The sequence below is a fragment of the Passer domesticus genome, chromosome 1 (genome assembly GCF_036417665.1).
Source record: "Passer domesticus isolate bPasDom1 chromosome 1, bPasDom1.hap1, whole genome shotgun sequence".
In the NCBI taxonomy this organism is placed as follows: domain Eukaryota; kingdom Metazoa; phylum Chordata; class Aves; order Passeriformes; family Passeridae; genus Passer; species Passer domesticus.
In genome coordinates this window covers 52954987-52973307 of record NC_087474.1, presented here as the reverse complement: position 1 = coordinate 52973307, position 18321 = coordinate 52954987, and the positions used below count along the sequence as shown (strand labels likewise).

Below are 18321 nucleotides of genomic sequence, written 5' to 3'. Positions count from 1 at the left end.
CTTGGATCTTTAGGCATGATTTCAACTTTTTACCCCTGTAAATACTCACTTTTGACCTACATATAGTCCACATCTTAAATGTCTGTGCTTTGTTAAGAAATCCTATTGCAGCCATTGCCAACTAGTTTTTCTCATGTTGAGAGCATGGGAGGTCATGATCTCTAGATTGATGTGGGAGAGGCCAGTAGCTGATCCACAAAATATTTTAGGAAGGCCTAAGTGTGTGCACCCATGCAACTGTCTTCCTGTGGCCCTGTGGATCACGAATTTTGGCCATGTTACTAGTTTACTGATAGGCTTAGAGTTACAATTACATTTAAAGATTGTGTAGTGCAGCCACTCGCAAAAATGCTGGAATTTCTCAGCTCTTCTTTGCCCCAGAACCAGAGTGAGATATGAAATGTTTCAGTTTGGAATAATTCTGAAACCTTAGGAGATCCTGATTTTTGAGAAATTTCTTCACTGTCCTACCTCTTTAATGTGTTTCATTTGATCCTATTTAGAAAGTTGTTTCTTTTTAGGTAACTTTGTTTAGTACTTGTTGAACTTCAGTAGAAGAGCATCTTTTTCTAAAAATTAAGTTAAAGTTAAGCTGTATCTGTTGTATTTGCTGTCTTGCAAAGTTTGAATTTACTCTTGCAGTCAAAGTTGAGAGAGGAATGAAGTAAACAAAAATAATCTCTGCAAGATATATGAGTTAGAACTGAGACCATGTTTATAACAAGCAGAATTTGTGATTTTCTTCAGATTGGAGTATTTTGAAGAGCATTGTAAAAGCAGCCTTAAGATCTAATGATCCTAAGAGTAGTTTGGAAAATTTGAAGAAAAAAGTTGTTTGAGGAGTGAAGTTTATATTGTAATCTTTCTAATAAGTTTTACTACAATTCTGGGAGAGAAGAGTATTTTTACAAATATGGGGAAAAATATGTTTCTCTCAGGGAAAACTGAAACAGAAACAATCTTGTAGCCAATTAGTAGGATTTCTTTTAAGACAGTATGAAAAATGAAATACAATATGATAAAATACTGAAACCTAACCCAGTCAGAATGGTATAGTTCAGGGGTCAGGGGTTTGAAGGAAATATTTTCAGGAATGTAATTCCAGTTTTACTACAAACTAAGACTACTATCACCTATGAACAACAGGAATGGGTTTTAATAATGCTAAGTTTTCCAGACTTTATGTAGGAGTCTGACTGCATGTGCATTAACGTAAAAGAAATAAACCCCTCAAGGAGAAAAACAGTAAAATTAGCTTGACTCTGTGGTGAACTGATGCTAATACAAGTACTTCACCTTAATTGAAAGCTTGCAAGTGACCAACTGAAAAGAAAATGTTTTCACAAGTCAGAGGTAGTGAAGGTTTCTTAGGCCAGAGAAAACCATGCAACATTGAAAAGGTATTAGATCACGTACTTCTCACGAGAATTTAAACGGTATTTACAGAAAGGAAAGCAGCTCACACTTGGTACTATTTAATGTTGCAATGTGAATTAAATTCGTTAATTAGTTAAATGTTGATAAAGATACTGGATTTCACTGTAGACAGACTTCTATAGTAGTTTTTCTGTGGAGAGACTAGCCTTTAAAATAAACTGAGTTTGACTGCTGCTGGAATCCCTTTAGCTTTTGCATTCCATGTTAGGTCGTAGGAAGAAAGACACACTTGAGACCCATTCACCTTAATGGTGCCTTTTCCTAGAGTCTTTGCCTCTGGAGTATGATTTAAAAACTAAATTTTAAGTTGTTTATCAGAAGTTTTTGATCGCTGCTTCACTTGGTTCCCCAGATAGTCAGAAATGAATGTTATGCTTGTTCCTGTGTTCTGAAATTGATCTATGATTTTAACATATGTGCTTTGTAAAGAACTTTTTTTAGATAGCCTGTTCTGTTAAAACTTTGAACTTACACACTTATATTCTTGTAAAGTCATTTAACAGTTCTGAGTTACTTTGTGCATTGTAAGAGCTGTAAGAATTGAAACAGGAGCAAAAAGCAGTTTTAAAGTTTCTGAACATTCTGTTGGAAAATTGCTTCTGTGGTACTGCAAGAAAAATGTGATCAGTATTTTTAAGCAGAAATGATAAAAACCACCTTGCACTGGCACTTGATGTGAAAATTGTTAAATTGATGTGAATATTAATAATTTCATATTAGTTTAATGAACTGAATGCCCTCTGTTTCTAGCCATTGCAAATTTAATGCCCATAATATGTGAAATAGCCATGAAAGTCTATCGTGTATCATGATTGGCAAGCGTATATTGGACTAAAAGACAATTTGTTGCCCAGTGGGGTCTTTTGGGTCTAATAGATTAACTGTATCAATTTGTCAAATCATATATCTAACAATTTTAGGATAAATGGCATGTAAAAATGGGGAGAGATCCACCTAACAGTGTTTGAGCTTTATGCATGCTGTATTACTCTGCAATATCAGGTCTATAACCACTTGTGTTCTTGAATCACCTATTCACAAGGTTTTTGTGTATTTGCACACCAGTCTCATTCAGTGAGTTGTGCATATGAAATCATTTTACTCTGAATAAAACAGAAAAATCATGATTTTAGGAGGAGAAATTTGCACTGCATAGGATATAAACAGGAGACATTACCAGAACAAAATATGGCTGCTAAAGTAATGCTCTTGCAATAATACTACAAAAAAAAAAAAACCCAAAGCTTGTTCATTTCTAATTAGGTTGTAAAACAGATGGCAAAGTCATAAAATGAATGAAGTAACTTATTTTGCTGAGTCAGATTTCACTAAAGAAATTTGCTGCACCTGCATGGTTCCTTGGAGGAATAAAAGGAAAAATTTGAAGTGCAAAATCCAACATGCTCGTATTTCATTAGGTTCCATTTGGCTGGTGTATTGATGGAGTCTGCTTGTGGGGAGAGAGAATGCTTGCCTGTATTTGTGACGAGAAGATGGAGAGCTTAGTAGTAGTAGTACCTCCTTCTTGGTGTCTCTCCTTAATGCCCTGCATTCAGTCTTGTGCTCTTGCACCATTTGTGCTGTGCCTTTGATGTAAATGTGCTTGCACCTGCTGGAGCAGTGGTTTCCTGCATCCTTCATTGTTAAAAGCTGTTTTATTAGCCTGAGATGTGAAGGATAACATTGTGGTATTCCTACTCAGTTTTTGCTGAAACTTCATTCACCTAGGCACTGGTGAATGAAGGCAGGCACTGTGGAAGAAGGCAGTGCCTGCCTTGAAAATGCTTTATTTGAAAGCTTAGACTTTTTCTTTATCAAGAATTTCATAGGAGTGTTACTCAAACAAGGCTCCTGTGTTCATTCTGCCTGTACTAATACTTGAAAGAATTTAATGGTGTTCATGTGAGTTTTCACCATAGTACTATTATGACTGGCTAACAGGGAAAAGTAGTTGTTTGAGCAGGATAAATTCCCTGAGCTATCAGCATCAGAACTTGTCTTGGTGTGACAAAAGAAGCCTGCAAAACAACAAGGCTGCTGTCTGCATGCCTTCTATAGATTCCGTAAGATTGTTGGGTGCAGCCTGCCATGAGCCTAATGACTGTTTTGCTTTGCAGATACCATTTGTTTCCAGATTTCTCTGTCAAAAGTTAACTTTCCGCCCTGTAGAGCAGTGAAACTGTCTGGGTGCAGTTTTTGGTTTAGTCAGTATGGATCTTGATTGTCGTTCTTTCTGGCTGTAAAAACGACCATGCAAATATTTGCTGTTGCTAGAAAATGCACTTCTGACATTCTGAACTTCTAAAGGAAGACTAGGGTTTTTAACCGTTAAAAAGATACTTGGGTTAGAGGAAAACATATATTTTTTCAAGTATGTCTTGGGAAGCCACCTTTGGACATTTCTTAAAGAGTTAACTTCATCAAGTCAAGTCAACATGCTTACATTTAAATCTTCCTAAAATTTCTGTAGTGTATATTGAAATGTAAATGTACAGGGGCAAAAAGGACGTACTAATGTGATTGAGATTGAGGTTCCTTTTGAAATATAATTGACCAAAAAACCCTGAATTTTTGTTACTGAAGATGCTGTGGATAAGTTTTGAATGCAGTGTTCTTGAGCTGCTTTTAAAAGTGCACTGCTGAAGCTCATGCCGCAAGCTCTGGCATAGTGCCTTCAAGAGAACTCCATTCTTGTTGCTTTCTAGAACAGCTGGAAGCAGCAGCTCTGTGCAAGTGTCAGTGAAGCCTACCTTGTCATTAATCAAAAGTTAGTTTCTAGGTGTGCTTTCTTGTACTTGAAACCCAGGATAAAAATGGCTGTATCTTGTATATCTTAGGTGACACTAACTTAAATGTGTTCTTGAAATGTTTCACTGAGTTCTTATTGGAATAGCACTAGGTAAGAACCTGAGCTGTTGATTCTGCATTACTAAAATTCATCCTTGTAGGCTATATGTTGACTCTTACATTTTGGGGGTCATGGAGGTTGGGAAGAGTGTCTTTGTTCTATATCAAATGCATCTGACATGAATGTAACTTGACTTTTGATTATGGATAACTGATGTGGGAGGCTCTTCCACAGATGTCCCCCTCATCTGTTTCAGCCTTTCATGGTAAAAAATTAGCTGTAGTGCCATAGTACCTGTTTGTCTGCCTTCCCTCTGAATCCATGCAAGTCTGTGGATAGCTTTTGACAGGCTAGTGGCATGTAGTTGTAATTGTTCATTATTCTATCACGTCTGCTGTCACTGTTCTCTCCTCATGGTGTATAATCTTAAATCAGTACAAAATTAATGCCTTCTGTTAATATGCTAGATTACAGATCTTCATGTTTACAAATAGAATATGAAGGAAGACATGACCCTTACCCTTAGTGTTAAAGCACTTCAGTACTGTCAGCCTCAGAAAGCTGAGTACCTTTAATAATTACCATAGACAGAGAGGGCACCAGCCACGTACTGAATTTGTAGAAGCATGGACAGTATTCTAGAGTCTTATGTAAATGTGTGTATTATCAAAACTATTTCACAGTGTAACTTTAGTCTGTTGAACTATGAAAGCAAGCTTTAACCATGTGTTAACCTTGGTGGTGGGCTTGAGTTTGCTGCTCTTCCCACTCATCTTTGGATCAGTCCAGACATGTGGATATGACAGTCTGGTCAGAGAGAGAGAAAGCTGGATAAGCTTTCCCATGAGTTGGTCTGGGAAGCTTTAGGGACCTGGAGAGAAAGAATGATAATCAAATGATAAAAATTTGCACGTGGTGTTTTTAACAAGTTGTTTTTCTTATAAAGAGAATGTTTTCTTAATTAGCCAATCATATGAAATGTGTTGATTAAATGACCAATCAGGTCCACCTGTAGTGGACCAGTGTATAAAAGAAGAGGTCTGAATAAATGTGGAGCTTCTAGCCTCTTAACTTTCTGATCCAAGTCTGTGTCATCTATTCCTGACTCAGTGGTGACACAGATAAACCATTGTAAGTATCTAGAATTCTTCCCAGCGTTTTGTAATAGCCATCACATAACTTGAAAAAAAGTGAGAAATTTTCCACCGGTGCTGGGTTATGGTTGAGGTACCCTAGAACACTTGCGTTGTTTTGCCACAGTATTTATAGGCTGGAAGTGCTGTAGTTTTGCTCTCCCTGTGCTCAGCTATGTGTTGTTCTGGGCTGTCTTTGGTACCAGAAGACTTGTTTAGGTAATGTATCTGTTCAAAAAACAGTATAGGTTAGTTTTTGTCTAGAGCAATTTCTTAAGTGCTTTGCCACCTAATAGTTGCACCAGTGCTATTGGGAGAAAGGATATGGGAATATCAGACAGAATGTTGCAACTTCCGTTTATATCAGCGTTGCAGATAGACACACTTGGGCTCAAGGGCCGTATGTTTTGTCAGCTGTTTATGTGGACAGTGAGGTAGCTGCTTTGTTTTCTTTTCAGTACACTACAGGCAGGGTTTGAGATCTTAAGACCTTCATTTTGTGTTCTAGACTGTTTCTGTTCAGTTTATCAGGATTTTCATGTGCTGCTCCATGTGGGTTTCAAGAAATTTCCTTATGGAAGTACTTCCATAAGTCATCTTGCAGGAAGCCAAAGAGGCCTTTTAGTAAGAAAATGCTGAAATGATGACTTAAAGCACATGAAATATACATCTGTTCTCACTTCAGAAAGTGCTGTCTAGTTTATGGTGGCCATGCCCAGGAGTTGGCACTAAGGCCCTGTGGAGCCTCTGGGAGACTGCTGGAAGTCTGTAAACTTGTTTCTCTTGCTTTAGTGACTTCTTGTTGGAGAAATTGCAATTCTTCTGATGATGTCTTAAGAGTATAAAGCTGTGGGCTTGTGGGAACTAGTATACTTCATAACAACACAATGTAATTTATGGGATGGATGGGCCTCTGTTACTGGGTGAAGAGTTCACTGGTTGGCTTTTCCAGTTTAAGTACCTGGATATGGTTATGAATTGAAGTATTTGTCTCAAGGAGCTGGGAAATTTGGGCCTTTTGCCTGAGGAAATTTGCTTCTGCTGAGAGATAGAACTAAAGTCAGTCTTCTACCCTTCACTTTCATTAGTATATATGTAGTCAGTCACCATAGTAAATTTGTTCTGTGGGTGTGGGAGGCATAAGCACCTTCTAAGGTGTGCCCTAGAAAGCTTTGGAAAGAAGGATTCTTACGAAACCTTGAATGTAATTTAATTGCTTGTTAAACTCATGGGAAGCTTCAAATCCTAATTCCTAGTTCAACATGTTTATGTCAAAGGATTATTTTCAGGACATAGGGAAATACTTGCTGTGAAAGCTTGTAACTTGTTATGAGGCTGAGTTTCAGGAGGCTTGTTTCAATATCTAACGAGATTACTCATTACTAAGGTTTGAACATTTGGAGTCATTCTTCTCTTTCTCTAGTCTACTACTTAAAGTTTGTAGTGATTTTTTAACATTTGAAATACTTGTTTTATCTGAATAAAATACTGATGTTATTTTGTGCAGAGTTTAATGGATGTTGTGCATTTAAACTGTAATAAAACACCAGTCAAACTTGATGACGCAACAATAATGATGATCTAACTTTTAAAACTTCCTTATTCTCTAGTTCTTATAGCAGCTGGTATCATGTTCCATCTGTGTCCTCATGTATCCTATCAATCTCTGGGTCATGGGGTGTTTCTGCTGATCTGGTTTGAATGTTGTAATTGGAACCAGATGATGGGAGGGTTAGATTCTGCTTGCCTGGAGTTGCTTCCCTCCTTTTCCAGGAATGCTTTTGTTACAGAAATATCTGAATCATTTGTGAGGTGTCTTCCAGATAGTTGGCAGTTTGTATGCTAGTGCTATTTTCAAACAATGCATTCTCAAGTATACTTTCGCACTTGTTAACCAAACTGAAACTATGGGACTCAATAAACAATGAAGTAACTGGTTGGACTTGTGATATTTTCACAACAGATAAGATTATATTGCTTCATGGTCCTTGGATGTGAAATATGTTGCCACTTTTCAAAATTCTTGTTCCTGTGCTTTTTCTTAGAAAATTGAATTTGTAATTTGTAGGTCACATGAGGCAACAGAGTTTTGATGCACTTCAGGAAATTACAAAACTTTGGAGAATTTTTTAACTCACTTTAGAAAATACTGTCAAATAATTACCATAGATTTTCACTTCAGTGTGAAGTAAGTTGTGGATTGTGTTTCTAGAGGTGATATATACTAAGTGTAAAGTGCAGAGTAGTGCAGGCATTAATATCTTCAAGTAAAAAAAAGTTATTTCTTTAGGGCAATATGAATTTCCACTGTAAAATTTTCTTTAATTGTTCAGTAAATAATTGATAATTTTTGCCGCTCTGGAAGTATTTTGGTCAAAGCCTATTAACTAGTTCTTAGTATTGTGCAGGCAGCTCACATACTGCAGTTAAATTATTCCTGTTCCTTAAGAAGTATCAAGTTCTAGTTCTGTTAAACAGAGTAAAGGCGGGTGCGATAATGTATCAGGTAGCAGTTGTAATTGATGCTTATTATATCAAGCGGTCTTCAGGGAAGAAAATTACTCATCTTAAAAATGAGTGGGTAATGAGGTTAATATGACAGGCTTTCAAATCTTTATGTAATCTTTGGTTAAAGGAAAGGAAATGAACAAGGATTCAGTTTTGATGTATTAGTTTTGTGTAGGCTATAAAATTGACAATAAAAATTGTTGTGCAATTGATGAAAGGCACCACTATCTCTACTTATTAACTCAAACTATGCTAATTGTACCAACTATCTGTAAATACAAAGCTATGTTTAACTAGACCCCTTCAAACAAATGTCTGCAGCAAATCAAAGTCCGCCTGTTAAGGACAACTGCATATTCACAAGGCCTGCATTCAGCTTATGTATAGTAGTGAAGAAGATGCCAGCTGAAACTTTGCCTGTAATGATGTGACTTCGGTGTAATGCTTTTCTTTTCCTGGTCTGTTCTCATTTATGTTGATTTACGAGACTCCAAGGAATTAAAATGAATTTAGTAGTTTCTTGACTTCTTTTGGTCACCTTGTCTAAGACAATGAGACTGATCATATGCTCTGTTCTTTGTTAGTTTTTGGCCTCTCAGCCATTTTTAGGTGCATTTTGACAGAGATGTAGGTGTCTTGGATATGATTGTTTCTGTGAATTTCTTCAATATTGGTGCTGGCTAAATATGGGGAATTCTGTACCCTGTGACCCAGGGTGTTTCCTGTGAAGGAAAGGAAGTAATCTAAATTGGGTGTCTGTTGCCCTTTTTGGATGGTACACAGCTGTTCTGTTGGCCACTTTTTTGCTCTCCCTTAGTGTATGAGCCTTGGGATTATTGTACTGCAGAGGGATGTAGAGGACAAATTGAATGGTTATGTAAGGAAACATGCTTTGCTTGGTTCGAAGCAAATTATTCTGTAAGAAAAAGCCAACTGAGGAATAGGACAGCTTAAGAAGAGTCATCTCAGTTAAGATGAGTGAGGGATAAAACCCATAAGGATAAGCATATTTTTATCTCCATTTATTTGGTAGAAATAGTAAATAGGAGGACAAAATAAAGACTAATAGAGATCAAGGATTCCTGCTTTTTGGTTTTTTTATTTTCCTTCCTAACTTGTATTTGCAAGATTTCTCCCTGAAAATATTGACCCTGGATATCAAAACTACTTTTTGAGCTGGCACCTGATTATCCCTCTTACTCTTCTGGATCTGGAGGTAACCATTCTGTGTTTCAAGACTTTATGCAGAAGTTAACATGATACTGTGTCTAAGTTGTGTTACACTATCCAGCTCACTCCTCTAGTGGGTGGAACTGCATGTTGTGTTAAATCCATGGGGGACTAAAGGTAACATGGTATTTTTTGTGCATAGGACCTTTGCAGGCTGTAATGTAGAAAAACTTTCCAGAAGTATTGATACAGGTGGAAGCCAACCACTCAAGACAAACAACAGCTTTACAACTCCAGATGGAAGTTCCTTGATGATCTTAGTAACGTAAAAATAACTTTTAAAGTTATTTAGCTACCCACTCTTCTTTCCTTTGATCAGATTTCGAGATTGTTGGACAAGACAGCGTCTTGTCCAATATCACTGATGCTAACATGAATTATAATTCCTACCCCTGCAGTTCTTAGTTCATCTAATTGCTCGCCAGCCTGGCTAAAAAAAAAAAAATAAAAAAATCCTAGCTCCAACTGGAAGCCTGCCATTAAATGGAGCACAGAATCATGGGTGTGTTTATCTGCAAGCAGGCAATAAAACAGCTGTAGGAGCTTTGAGAACTGCTTACTTTGTCTGAGCAGTCAGAGATTAATTTGTTTGTGTCTTTATCTGCTCAAATATGTTGGAAAAGGGCAGCTTCCTAGGAGTTCATCTGCAGTAGAGGTGAGGACTGATCCATAGCGTGGTGGATAGACAATGGCCCTTCTGAATGAAGACACTGCAGTACATTGCTGAGCCAGTTAAGCTTTTGCTTCCCTTCCAACTTGCTGAACCACATGAAGAACTGTTTAAGAATAAACTTTTGTATATGTTACTATCTGAATTGATGTGATGGGATTTCCAGTGGGTGTGATAAAAAGGTGACTTGTATAAATGGATAATATAGTTATTGACAACCCCCTGCTTGGCTCTTTGTGAACATCTTTATTCTGTAGGTGATGTAGGATTTGACTGTAGGATAATCCTGTGTTTATCTTCTGACCTGCAAATAATTTTGCACTGTGAAGATTAAAGTAATAATAAGCCCCATGGTATGCTTAATGAGGAAGTGTGCTTTTTTGAGCTTCATACAATAGGGTTCTTGCCATAGTCTGTGTCTGTTTTATCGTAATTATAAAGTAGGACAGTTCGGTAACTAGATATGACCCAAATTAATACTTCTTATGAAAATAAGTCAGGCTACATAAATTACAGGCAGAAAGACTGCATGAAACTTCATCTCAGGTGCTTTACTGTTAAAATTGGAATCTAGGTTCTTCTTTGTTTTTCAAAACACACTGAAACAGGTACAATTGTGCCAATAGCTTAGAACTTACCACTTTCAAGGCCTTTCTTCTCTCTGGCACAATATTTGCTATGAAGCAGTCTCGTTGGATTAAGTGTTGTTTGCACAATATTGTATTTGCATTGTTTGTAACTTATTTCTCTCTTTCCACATTGTCTACTACTCAGCAGACTTGAGTTTTTGTCATCATTGTATCTTTATTGGCTTGTGAAGAACTTGGGAATAAGTTGACATCCCTGAGCCACCCTCCTACTCTAAAATGTGGCATAGTGTTTATGACAAGCTTATCTTGAAGATTTGAAGTCTGCGGTAGTGTGAAGTTTTGCTATTTTCAGTATCTTAATGGAATGTTGTTTACTGAGTTATTTGTCAGGTTCAAAGTGGAAATGGAAATGTTTTGGGTTTTTTATGGGTCAGCTGCTGCAGAGACCGCAAAAAGCAGCAACTTGTTTGTCACACTGGGACACTACTTATTCAATTGTAAGTTGAAGTACTATATGAATTTTCATATTGCTCAATCTACTTAAAGACTGGAGATTAATTACAACAAATATTACGGTGAAATATTGCTACTGTGCATTTAAATTTTTTTCAGACTGTAGTATTGTTAGCCCAAACTCACCTGAGTGAAGTCCTGCTGGGTTCATTTGGACTTGTTGCAGTATTGGAGTACTTACAGAAGAGTAGTCTGTTTTCTTGCTCAGTAAGCTTAGAGTAGGTCACATCCAGGTGGATATTGTAATCTAACATTTGCAAACTGAGCTGTTTTCAGTTGATAGTGGGATTCAGATGAACCTTCTTTCTTACTTGTCTGACATACATACTGAGAAGCATGATTTTCAGGATGTGTTTTTCCTTTTAAGAGAAAAGTGCGCAAGGACAAAACAGTGTAGTAGGTTGAAAGTATGCACTTGACTTGGAACTATTTTCATGTTCTTGGACTCCCTCTTGAGTAAAAAGAAAGAAATGGTTCTTTTTAAGCCAAAACAGAAATGTTTGCTGTTTTCCATCTCCTTTTTAAAAGAACTTGTAGCATCTCTGTACTGAGTATAGCACCTTACTTATGCTTATTTTGCTTAGATAATCTTTCCAGGGAAAATAATTTGACTTACTTTTCAGTTGCACTTTCAGAATTCTTTGACAGTAGAATGGGTGGCTGTCATCTCAAGAGTTTTTCACATAGTTTGCGGGTTTAGCTTGGTAGGCAGATAAGTCCCACTGCTTGCTTGCTTGCCCTGCCACTGGTGGGAGGGGGGAGATAATTGAAAGGGTAAAAGTAAGAAAGCCTGTGGGTTGAGATAATGATAACTTAATAAATACTTTTTTAAAAAAGGAAAACAAACCCAAGAAAAGTTATTAAAAGAAAATTTGCTCACTGCTAGGTGACCAATGCCCAGCATTTCCTGAGCAATGGCTGGCAAACTTCAAACCTCTCTGCCAAATTTTATTGCTAGGCTATGGCATGGTGTATGGCATGTATCCCTTTGGTCAGGTGGTCCAGCCATAGCTCTCCTAGCTGTTTGCTCATCCCCAGCCTGCTTGCTGGCATGGCAGTGTGAGAACCTTGATGGCATGTATTTATTTTGCTTCCATGAAGGATTGGCTTAATCTCCAATGAAGCTTTAGTCATCATGCGTTTATACTACCTGTATCACTGCTAACAAAGCCTTAGTGCATGACCTCAACTAGGGTTTTTGGTACAAGTTTTAAGAAAGCTGTCGTATTTCACATTCTGATTGTTTAAGCTGCACAAAAGAGTAATTCATTATGCAGTAGGATATAATTTTAGTGTGACTTCGTCAAATAATCATGATGGCTAAAGGTAACAAGGTAATCATGATAAGTTACTATGCTGTGTTATTATCTGGTAGTTATATAACTGAACCATGTGCATGTGCTCTTTTTGAGTTTTTAATTTAAAAAATTAAAGTTACATTTGGTTTTCAACTGCTACCATAAATCTTTCTTATATTTATATATAATGTAGATGTCATTGTCTCTTTTGGAGTTCAGATCTTGTTTTGACCTGAAGTCTCTGGAGGAGAGCACATTCTGTCACTGTACAGGGACTTCCCTGTGTTTTAAGAACTGTGCAAACATCCACAAATACAGTTTTATTACTATTGGGATAGGTAGAGAATGAAACAAAAGTGTGGGAACGTAGAGATCCACTAAAACTATAGAATGCGTGATTTTTTTAAAAGTTAATGGAATTGCTACTTTTTTGTGCTTGTGCAGGCATACATTTAAACTATGTGAATTAGCTATCATAGATCCCTTTGGTGTTGGTGAGATGCAGAGATTTGTGTTTAAACAAGCAGTCACAGGACTGAGACAACTACTCCAAATAATTATATTTGTGGGCAAGTTGAATCTTTCCACTCTGTCTAAACTGGATTGTTATTTTGGTTTCTGACTTACTGAAACTGGGTATTTTTAGATCTTAAGTTTGCTCGCTTTTCCTGTATAAGTACTCTAGCTAATCTTTGCTGCTGTGTCTTAGTGCTTGCCATTTAAACTGGAAATCCCTTCAAAAGTCTGTTTCCTTCCCCTCCAGCTGTCATATCATGTTTTCTTATATGGTGTTGACTCACTGTGGCTTCCTTTTTCAGTTCTTGTGTAGTAAGCTATCAAGAATTCTTGACACCTACTGTGCCACTAAAAGAAAATACTACATATTAACATGCTGCTTCTAAATGGTGAAGGATTTCTTTCCTTTAATTAAAAAAAGAGATGAGCTCAAAACAACTTGTAGAGTGGTTTCCAGTGAAAGAGCAGGTAGATTTCACTAAAACCGACCTGAAATTAAGTCATTAAATATGAAAGAATTTGAAAAAAAATCCATTTAATCAGTTCATGTGGGAGAAGGGGAAGAAAACTAATGAAATATTTTTCTTCTAGATTTTTCCATTTGATACCTGTGAATTTTCTGCAATCCAAAGATGGCAGCAAATAAACCTAAAGGACAGAATTCATTGGCTTTGCATAAAGTCATCATGGTGGGAAGTGGTGGTGTAGGAAAATCTGCTTTAACACTACAGTTTATGTATGATGAGGTAAGAGTCTGTCATAGAAATTATCTCAGGAGTTGCCTGCTACATAGTGTTGCTCGAGTTACATTTGTAGAATTATTTTCTGAAAGGATCTAAATGTATGTGATGTCGTATGAAATTCAGCAGTTAAGTGTAACAAAAACATGTTTTGAGATTACTGATTTGCTGTCTAAAGCTACCTGGGAAGGTAAAATTTGGCCTTTTTCAGACTTTTCAGCAATTAGATACTCTGTCATATTACTGGAATATTTTTGCATTGATCACTAGACTTGGAACTTGGTTATTATATTTCAATGCTTCTTCACTTAGTTGAGTTGCGTGACACCTGAAACAGCCAATTTCTTCCATGTTTTTTATGCTGGTGATGAGGACAGGAAAGAAAATCAGTATCTCTTTTCCCTTTTCACAGTGAAAATCATGCATTTTTATTGAAAGTCAGAAGTTTAGCATTCAGTGTACTTTAAAAGTAGATACTAAATATATCTGAAGTCAAGACTACCTGATTTCATAATGGAACACAGACAGATGTTGTGCTTTAACCAGAAGAAGTTTGGGTAGTGCACACACTGATGTTTTGAAATTACCTCTACATTTCCTTATAATGGCTGAGGAAAGCAAAAACCTAAAAACTGTTTGGGCTGATGAAGAGTCTGCTTTAACTACGAGTTGTTTGAGTACTTCACAGGGCCTAAATGCACAATGCTTAGTTATTAGTTACAGTACCCATTTAATGTTTGCTATATCCTTATGTGCAAACTGAAGCAATTGTATTGTACAGGCATGATTTTACATCATGAAGGGTTTTTTTTTTCTAGTTTGTTGAAGACTATGAGCCCACCAAAGCAGATAGCTACAGGAAAAAGGTGGTTCTGGATGGGGAAGAAGTCCAAATTGATATATTGGATACAGCAGGGCAGGAGGACTATGCTGCAATTAGAGACAACTACTTCCGAAGTGGAGAAGGTTTTCTTTGCGTCTTCTCTATTACAGAGCTGGAATCCTTTGCAGCAACTGCAGACTTCAGGTAAGTTACAAGGCAAGATAATCATTCTAATTACACTGAGATGATTGAAAATTACTTTTTTGTGTGTGTGTTTCGTAATTTCCTTTTGGTGGTCCAGACTGGATGGCAGCTCTTACTGTTGTGACATAATGTTTTGAACAGATGCCTAGCCAGGCCTTTGCTACCTGTAAAACTTCAGTTGTCTTAGCTGCTGTGTTTTGGAATACCAAAAAGGCTATTGCCACAGAGCAGATCCACAGCAACATTCAGAAGACAGCTGCCTGACCATGGTCTCAACCACAGACTGCATTATATTAAAACTCTTATGATAGTAGTAGAATATTATACAGGTAGGAGTATATTGCAGGTGTTTAATTTCAATTAAGAGAGAAAATATTTAAATAACTCATTACTGTATTTTAAAAAAAGAACAAAAGATATCAGAAAACAGTTTTACCAGTTCAAAGTGTAGTGAAATAGGAAAAGCCAGACTATTTGAAAGAAAATTAAGAAAACAAATATAAAAAGGAGTTACCTGCATCCCATTGAAATTAATCTTTTTGGAGATGCTGTCACAGTTGAACTTATTTAGCATTAAGTAGCAGCATGTGTTTAATATCTCTAAGGGAGGAGGAAGAAGTATGGAGAGGGGGAAAAGTATATTTTTCATCTTCAGGTGTTCTAAATTTATTTGTAGTTCTATATATCTGTATTTATATATTTTGAGAGAGGGAAGATCAGGCGTTTTTTGTTTGCATACTTATGCTGGGTACTGTCAATCATGGAGGACAGTTTAGTGTAGTTCAGCTCCCCTAGAGTGCAAAATGACCTATTGAACTGTGTTTAAAATCATGCCAATGCTTCAAAGTATATGATCTTTGGCCTTAGAATAAGTCCTACTTTCCAGTAAAGGTGAGAGTTAACAGTAGTTAGAAACAGTAGCAGTTTTCTTGTTGGTACTGGGAAAATGAAAGAAAAAATACCTTTAAGTAAAGATATTAAGATTTTCCCCAATCCAAATATGAAAGTGAACCATAGAAGACTAAATGCTAAAATGTAACTCAGAAAAATATTCTTTTCTACGTTGTGTAAAAGTATTCTGTATCTTTTGAAGATATGGTTAAAATACCTTTGGCACTGTTGGGTAGTCTGAGGGCATACTAAGAGTAGTATGAATAGTTTGAAAGCAAACCAGTAAGAGAAACCTAGTCAGAACTACAATTTAATGGGAAAATTAAAATAAAGGCAGAAAATACTCGCTTAAACTGACAGTCAGGATACAACCTGATACCCTGTTCTCAGGGTGGTGGTAGCAGTCTGATTAAATGGTGGCTGCAGTCCTTTTGGAGTGACGGATGGGGTTCTGTTTAAGCGGGTCTGCTCTTCCTCTGAAGGTCCAGTAGTGGTTATGTAGCTCTTGTCTGGGAATTTAGTAGGTAGGGCTGCCTGTGGTATTACAAACCTCAGATTATATCCAGGTAGGAATGCTTGATTCCTTCCCCTGGGCAGAGCATCTCCCAATGCAATGATGTAATTTTGAGTCATGCAGTGAGACTTGATGGGCCATTAGCAGAAGATAGTCCCTGGAGAGAGTTATTATGGATGAGTCATGGAAGAAGTAAGGAACACTACCCCATCTGTTTTTAACAGCTTACAAAGATGGTGGTAGAATAGATACTTCTGGTTGCAACTTACATTGTAACCAATGACAACTACTTAAGAGCCAAATATTAAGGAAAGTGACAAGAAGAACTTGGATGTTTATTTTCATTTTGCTCTACTGGAATGGCAGACCTCCACAGGAGAGCTTTTTACTGCAATTCAGTGGGGTTCCTGGCATACTTTAAAATGCTATTGTTCCAAGTAACTTTTTTCAATAGAATACAGACCTGCAATGACAATACTTTTAAATATTGATAATATAAATACTTTGAAAGGTTGTTTGTTAAAATTTTGGCTTGCTTTGAGTAGAATTGTTCTGGCTCTCATATTGTGGATTTTTTTAAAGTTCTCTATTTCAAGCTGGCATGTCATTAATGAGATATTTCTTGTCTAGCCTTCAGAAGGCTCCTCAAAGGAGAATATGAATATCATCATCTTAATTGCTGTTAGGTTAACTTTTTGCATTTTTGTAAAAATGTAAAAGTTTGTTTGGCATCTGTGGTGGTTTGACCTGGCATCTATCCCAGGTACCCACCAAAGCCCCTCTATCTCTTCCATGCTCAGCTGGACAGGGAAGAGAAAATACAATGAAAGGCTGATGAGTTTAGGACAAGAGGACTTAACTGATTACCAGCACAGGCGAAACAGACACTGCTTGCGGAAAGGAACTGAATTTATTGCGAATCAAAGTCAGAGCAGAATAATGAGAAGCAAAACTGGCCTTAAAAATGCCTTCCACTCCACCCCTCCCTCCTTCCTGGGCTCTACCTTCTCCTTCCCAGTGGTGCAGAGAGACAGGAAATGGGGGTTCCGATCAGTTTATCACACATTGTTCCTGCTGTTTCATCTTCCTCAGGGAGAGGAGTCCTTCCCCTGCGCAAGTGGGGAGTCTTTCCCATGGGAGACATCAACTTCTCCAGTGTGAGTCCTTCCCACAAGCTGCAGCTCACTAACTACTCTAGCATGGCTCCCTTTCCATGGGCTACAGTCCTTCAGGAACAGACTGCTCCAGCATAGGTCCCCCACAATTCCTGCCAATAAACCTACTTTAGCATGGATCCCTCTCTCCAGGGGCCCACAGATCCTTGCCTGGAGCATACCCCAGCATGGGTGTCCTCCATGGACTGCAGAGGAATCCCAGCTCTGGTGCCTGGAGCACTTCCTCCCCCTTCTTCACTGAGCTTAGTATCCATATATTTGTTCCTCTCACATATTCTCACTCCTTTCCTCTCTGAGTGCAATTGTACCTGTGCAGTATTACTTTTAAATAAGTTATTACAGAGGTGTTGCTACCTACCACTGGCTTGGCCTTGGCCAGCAGTGAGTCTGTCCCAGAGTGAGCTGGCATTGGCTCTGCCAGTAATGGACATTGGGGAAGCTTCTGAAAGCTTCTCACAGAAGCCACGTCTATAGACGCACCACTAACAAAACCTTGTCATGCTAACCCAGTATAGTGTTGCCTGGATAACTAGTGTTGAAAGCTACTAGTTTGTACCAGAAGTCTTATTTACACAGGGGCTGCCATGATGTACTGACTTTTTTCTGGCCACCTTCCTGATCCCCTGACTATTCAAACTACTTTTGGATAGTTGCAGACTCTGTTAAAACATTTGCACTGGTATTTGTGTGGAAGAGGAGAAATGTTGCTTTTTAATTGTACCTCATACGTAAATGTGGTGTCACTGTCTGCCTCAAATGCACAGTTTATTTAAAAGTTATGGACTGTGTGCAGTTTCTCTGTGAGTAGGCTTCCCTCACAAGACTGATGCTATTCAGAGCTTTTGTAATGTGAGCATCCTGCCGTATACCAAATCAAGGCCCTTTAGAATATCGATTACTTAAGTGTTTTCAGCTTCTTTCCCTTCAGCTTTAAATTTGGTCTCATCTCAGCCATCAAAAGAAATTTCTTTGTGATTTTCGTCAGTATTTCAGGAATTGCTCCATGATAAAGGGCTACATTTCACAACTAACTTTATATTCCTTTTTTCATAGACAAAATATAGAATATTCTTCTTCTGAGACAACTCTTCTTCCTGATAGTATTAATGCACCTTCAATTAGAAGAAAACATTCATTATTTTTTTAAGTGTTGAAGACTTTAATTGTGTACCAAACTATTTGTAGTATTGAGTTTTATGTATAGTTTTAAACCTTTCATCCTAGCAGTTAA

The 18321-nt window shown here is 37.5% G+C and overlaps 1 protein-coding gene across 2 annotated transcripts in view; it reads left to right on the top strand.

The window, feature by feature from the left end:
* RALA (RAS like proto-oncogene A) overlaps positions 1 to 18321 on the top strand; it is a 30463-nt gene that overhangs the window by 5856 nt on the left and 6286 nt on the right. For both annotated transcript variants that reach the window (XM_064420587.1, XM_064420592.1), the window contains exons 2-3: positions 13335 to 13489; positions 14302 to 14510. In XM_064420587.1, the coding sequence (XP_064276657.1) occupies positions 13376 to 13489; positions 14302 to 14510 (323 nt within the window). In that variant the 5' untranslated portion in view covers positions 13335 to 13375. The remainder of the gene's footprint in view (positions 1 to 13334; positions 13490 to 14301; positions 14511 to 18321) is intronic.